We start from the raw sequence: 5617 nt of genomic DNA on the forward strand, positions 1-5617 counted from the left end.
AATATTTTTACTACAACATAGTTGTGTGTCGTCAAAAAGTGGAGTTTGGGGATCGGCCCGGACTCCATTTCAATTAATCCCATATGTTATGTTATTCACTTTACGCGTTTCTCACTTTCCGCGGTACCCTCCGGGTTACATTAACCGCGTAATATGAGGACCAACTGTATATATATATATATATATATATATATATATATATATATATATATATATATATATATATATATATATATAATCATTTTTTTTTTACACATCCCTATGCATTCTCTTCCAGGTCATCTCATCTACTGTACATTATGCAATTTTCTTGGCTTGTGATAAGAGCTTCTGTTGGGTGGTACTGATTATTAACAATTACTTCAGCAGCATCAGCAACTTGCATTAGGTGATGAGTATGTTGCTGAATACTCTTAGTGTTCTCTGACAGTGTGTCCATGGTGTCTTTGACCAGTGAGTTAAACTTTTCATCCAGTTGGGTCACACCGCCATCTACTTCAATTAGGGCTCTTGGTGGCAAGCTTACTTTAAGCACCTCCTGTAAGAACAAGAACCAGTTACCTTTCTTAAGAACCTTGTCCTTATACTCTTAATCTAATATCCATTACCTTATGATTTTTATGACATAGAAAGCTAAGTATACATACAGCTGTATTTTTTTTAAGTCTGGTTTTCTTGCCAAGGAGAGCAGCAATGTATGCTGGATATTCCTTCCGCTTCTTGGTGACAGCAATAAGTGTTCCCTCGTGTCGAATTTCAACATCTTCCATTGTCTCTGCATCTATTCATAAAACAGAACATTAAAGAATTAATGGTCAAAATGATAGCGAATCCTCTCCTACTTAAAGTTGGACACTGTACTACCTAGTAACTCCCCAACCCATCAATGCTTGTACATTAACAGAAGCCACCTGACAATTTCATCAAGTTAGGAAAATTAATTCCCAAATTAGCTAAATTTAGTACTAACTGCTGTAGTATAGAATATAAAAAGTTTAATGTACTTATAAATAATTTTATTGCTCTTGTTTTCTTCATATGTAACAGTATTGTTTATCTATAACACATAAGTAAACTCCAACTTGAGTTTTACCTTCTTTTGGATGTTGTTGGCTCTCCTGTGCTGCTGTGTTGACCACTTCATTCCAAACTCCACCAAGTATCTGTAAATGATTCAACAGCTTAACAATATCTGACAAAATTTTACTTTTCCTAACGAATACACTACATTAAATGGTATAAAAAGTCGTGACCTATAGTTCAGTGTCATATATCATAAATTCCTCCTCTTATGACTATAGGCATGCAAGTCACAATTCATATCTCCAGTGTACAGAACTAAAATGTGACCACACCACCAAGATCACTACTATACTCTCAAACTGAACCTTCACTTCCACACGTTTGCTGTATATATGTGAACTGAAGCTGAAATATCAAATATGTTGCTACTAAATAATGGTGATGAAAAAAGAAATGCCTAAACAGTTTTATTTACCCACAGTAGTGATCTCTCCGTTACATGGTATCTTTGATCCCCTGAACTCTCATATATGCAGTCACTGGAAGTGTTGGTTTATTGGTAACTTCTTTTTTGCCATCAACAGATCAAGCACTACAAATGTTGCCACAGGAAGCTATTGTGTCGACGTAGACTCATGTTTAGGATGTAAAAATAAGAAACGTAAAAAGAGAAAAGTTCAATTCCTTTACTTTTTTACATTCTAGAGGGCAGGAAGAAAGTGTCTTTTATATAAGTTCTAGTAATAGCTACTTGACGACTGTTGTACGCCTAAACCACCAATGTGAGGACATTTCTCCGTCGAACATAAATGTTTTCTTATCTCGTGAGAATGAGAATACAATACATTTTTTCCAAACTCCGAAGTACCAATGCACTCCTTTAATTACATCCAACATATCTAGGATATTATGTTGGTTATTTTCATGATTTTTTTTAATTGATTATTATTTTAAGTTAGGTTGGTTCATTATTTGGATTAATATTTCTGGCCCTTGACAACCAATCCTACCAGAAACTCCTGGCAACTGTTAACATTTTGGAAGTACAATATATCAGATCTTGCTTCATTATATAATCTATCATTCATAAAGTGAACCCAAATTAACCTACCTAACCTAAAATACAATTACTGTACCTTCTATGTTTACAATCTAAAAAAAAAAATTGTATGAAAGAAACTGACTAATCATTATATAAATGAACATGGCAGAAGGACATTGGCATCATGTCCACGAATTCAATAAGGGAAAAAAAGAAAAAAAAAGTATAATACACAGACCATTCATTGTCCACTCATTGCCTCATAAGAAAATATACCGGTACATTTTCTATGGAGAAATGTCCTCACGTTGGTGATTCAGGAACACTCATTATCAAGTATTCCCAAAATTATTCCTAATATTGATCCTTTTCACAAGTGGGTGAACTAGACTATTACCATTGGAAGATGACAACTACCTTACCAAGTCAAACGAGTATGTTGCTTTCTTGGTAATGGTCACTTAACACAAGACACAAAAGATTTTTCACATTTTTTTTCTGCCCTTCGGAATTTGGGATAATAGTTCCACAAAGACTAGCATAGAGGGAAAATATAGGGTATAAAAACATACAAAGAGAACCTAACGTAACTCTTAATACTGTACTCACACAATACTCAGCATCAAAAACTCCATAACAAACCTTCATATATTCACTCTGTATTCTCTGATTATCCTCCTCAGTCCAATCATCATGACTGTTGATAATTCCAGCAATTTTTGAGGAAAGTTCATTTAAAAAATCAGTTTGGGACATGGTCGATGATGGACGTGAATTCAAACCTTGGCTAGGGAGGGTTAGTGTACTGGTGACGTCACTGGGAGGGTTTGTTTACTTGTGACGTCACTGGGAGGGTTTGTTTACTTGTGACGTCACTGGGTAGGTATGAGAGGCAGCTACTGATCATAATAATAATATTAGTAATAAACCAGTAAAGCATGATTATAAGCTACGCATGTACAGTATGTTCTACATTCTGTGGCTTAATTATAAATTCACTTTCTTCTCTTACACTCCTCCATACAAATGTTTGAGAAGGACGCCAAGTTATTTCGGGAAATCAAGAACCAAGCGGACTGTAAAGGGCTGCAGAAAGCTCACTGTGAGTTCAAAGAATGGTCAGAGGAACAGCTGCTGAGATTCAATGTCACGAACTGTAAGAGGATGCACCTAGGGCGTGCCAAGTAAGGAGGCGTATCATATGTCCCAACGGGATGAAGAAACTGCACTATTTGAGACTGAATATGGGAACGACCTACTGTAGGTGTGTATGTTGACATTGAACTGAAGTTCTCAGGCCATTGCGAGAAGAATGTAAACTAGGCAAATAAATTATTATGTCTTATAACAAGGTCGTTCAGATATCTAGACGGTCTGTCCCTCGTAACGATCTTCAAGAGTGAAGTGCTTCCCCATCTGCACTTCGGCACCTCAACTACCCTGAGAGATTGGAGCGCCTGAACTTGCCTTTAAACTACAGACTATGGTTCCAAATATCCAATACCTTGAGCAATTGGTTAAGTAGGAGCACCCCGGCATGAAACCGTATTGGCAATCCTTTACAAGGTTGTTTCGTAGTAGATGTTCCATCGCGGCATCTCTGATAATACTCTCAGGTACTTTACATATTATGCTGGTCAGGCTCACCGGTCTATAGTTGTTCGTGGAGTGATGGTCGCCCTTCCTGAAGATAGGACTTGCATAAGCCACTTTCCAATCACTGGGGACCTTTTGTTCATCCAGGCATTTACAAAATAGGATCTTCAGGGGCTCGGCAAGCTCGTTGCACAACTCTATTAGCACTGAGATGCACCATGTTAGGGCCGGGACGCTTATGGACCTTTAGCCTGGACAGTTTATTTCTAATACCCTCTTCTGTGAACACAATTTGGGTCAGTGCTGTGTCGAACCGTCTGTCCTCAAACGCAGGAAGGTTAATCGCATCCTCTCTTGTGAACACCGAGGAAAAGAAGCTGTTCAATGCCTCAGCTTTATCCTGGTCAGAATCTGCGTAACTACCATCTTCAAGCCTCAGGTCTGATACTCCTACTCGCGTTTTTAATTTCGACTTTGCATAGCGGTAAAACGCCTTTGGGTTTGACTTGACCTCGCTTGCAACTAACCGCTGGAACTCATTTTCAGCCCTTCTACACTCTACCCTTGCTTGGTTTCTGGCTCTTGCATACATCCTCCTGTCATGCTCATCGTTTGACCCAACTCAAGTCTTGAATTTCTGGGTTTTCTTCTTAACTTTGTCGACCGTCGCATGGTTCATGTGTAGGGATCCCCTCGTATTCCTAGAGGCACTGAGTTTGGTCTTGGGTATATATTTATCGATCAAATGGGTCACTTTACTAGTTATGAAATTCAGCGTAGTGTCTGCGTTCTTGTGCCTTAATGAGTCAGTGCCCTGTGGTACCTTGCTGTCAGGAGTACATATGATGATTTCGTGCCATTAATCGCCATACACTACTTGCGATCAATGAGAGTCTCCGATCTACGCTAAGACACTCCTCCGAATCCCGGACCCTTCCAGTTTAATTTTCAGCCTTTCGTGGGGTACGTTATCGAAAACCTAGACAAACTCGAGGTATACATATAGTCGATATTATCACCCTGTCCCAGAGTATTGGGTTCAAACATCCATTACCTTGAGTAATTGTGTTAGGCGGGAGCGTCCCGGCATAAAACCGTGTTGGCAATCCTAAACAAGGTTGTTTAGTAGTAGAGTTCCATCATGGCATCTCTTAATAATGCTCTCAAGTACTTTACATACTATGCTGGTCAGGTTTACTGGTCTATACTGTAATTATTCGTGGGGTGACGATCACCTTCTTGAAGATGGGACTCGCATAAGCCATTTTCCAATCACTGGGGACCTTTTGCTCATCCAGGCATTTACAAAACAGGATCTTCAGGGCTCAGCAAGCTCATTGTACAACTCTCTTAGCATTCTGGGATGCACTCTTATGAACCTTTTGCATTGACAATTTATTTCTTACAACCTCTTGTGAACACAATGGGGTCTGTCCTCAAACGAAGGAAGATTGGTCGCATCCTTACTTGTGAGTACCACTTTGTCCTGGTTAGAATTTGCGTAACTACCATCTCAAGCCTTTTTTTTTTGGTATCATATTCGCCACTTACCAGCTTACTAGCCGTACGGTAGGATCATACTATAGGGCTCCAATGATAACTTTATGACCATATTTAAACTTTACTCTCGAGGGCTCTATTCCACCATTTTAATTAATCCGTTTATGATAATAGGAAGGTGACATAAGAGGCAATGTTTGGCTCTATTTTTTTATATCATTCGCTTAAGGATAAATTGGAATGATACAGTACATTAATTCTTTATTTTTTTGAAATGTAATATGCATATGAAGATGGCAGTAGTCTACCTAAGCGGTGTTGGTCTATTTTACGTTAATTTATTAATAAATATTTATAATGGAATGATATTTATTATATTTATATTTTTTAAGTGTAATTAATATGCCTAGGAAAGTGATGTAGAAAGTAATAATAGTGTATGGTAGATAAGCGCAT

At 38.1% G+C, this 5617-nt stretch overlaps 1 protein-coding gene across 1 annotated transcript; it reads right to left on the reverse strand.

Moving 5' to 3' along the window:
- Positions 1 to 223: 223 nt before the first annotated feature.
- On the reverse strand, positions 224 to 2905 carry LOC121857862. The gene is made up of 4 exons (XM_042354121.1): positions 2708 to 2905; positions 1094 to 1163; positions 648 to 781; positions 224 to 538 (listed from the first exon to the last, which is right to left on the reverse strand). The coding sequence occupies exons 1-4, from the start codon at positions 2819 to 2821 to the stop codon at positions 284 to 286; spliced, it is 573 nt and encodes a 190-aa protein (XP_042210055.1). The 5' UTR covers positions 2822 to 2905; the 3' UTR covers positions 224 to 283.
- Between the last annotated feature and the right edge of the window lie 2712 nt (positions 2906 to 5617).

Source organism: Homarus americanus, unplaced genomic scaffold, assembly GCF_018991925.1.
Source record: "Homarus americanus isolate GMGI-L3 unplaced genomic scaffold, GMGI_Hamer_2.0 scaffold51859, whole genome shotgun sequence".
Classification (NCBI taxonomy): Eukaryota; Metazoa; Arthropoda; class Malacostraca; order Decapoda; family Nephropidae; genus Homarus; species Homarus americanus.

Excerpts from the sequence above, each read along its gene's own strand:
- LOC121857862 (XM_042354121.1), bottom strand. The coding sequence starts at position 2,821 with ATGTCCCAAACTGATTTTTTAAATGAACTTTCCTCAAAAATTGCTGGA. Across the intron at positions 1,164-2,707 it reads TACAGAGTGAATATATGAAG|ATACTTGGTGGAGTTTGGAA; the intron begins GTTTGTTATGGA and ends AATCATTTACAG. Across the intron at positions 539-647 it reads GACTTAAAAAAAATACAGCT|GAGGTGCTTAAAGTAAGCTT; the intron begins GTATGTATACTT and ends TTGTTCTTACAG.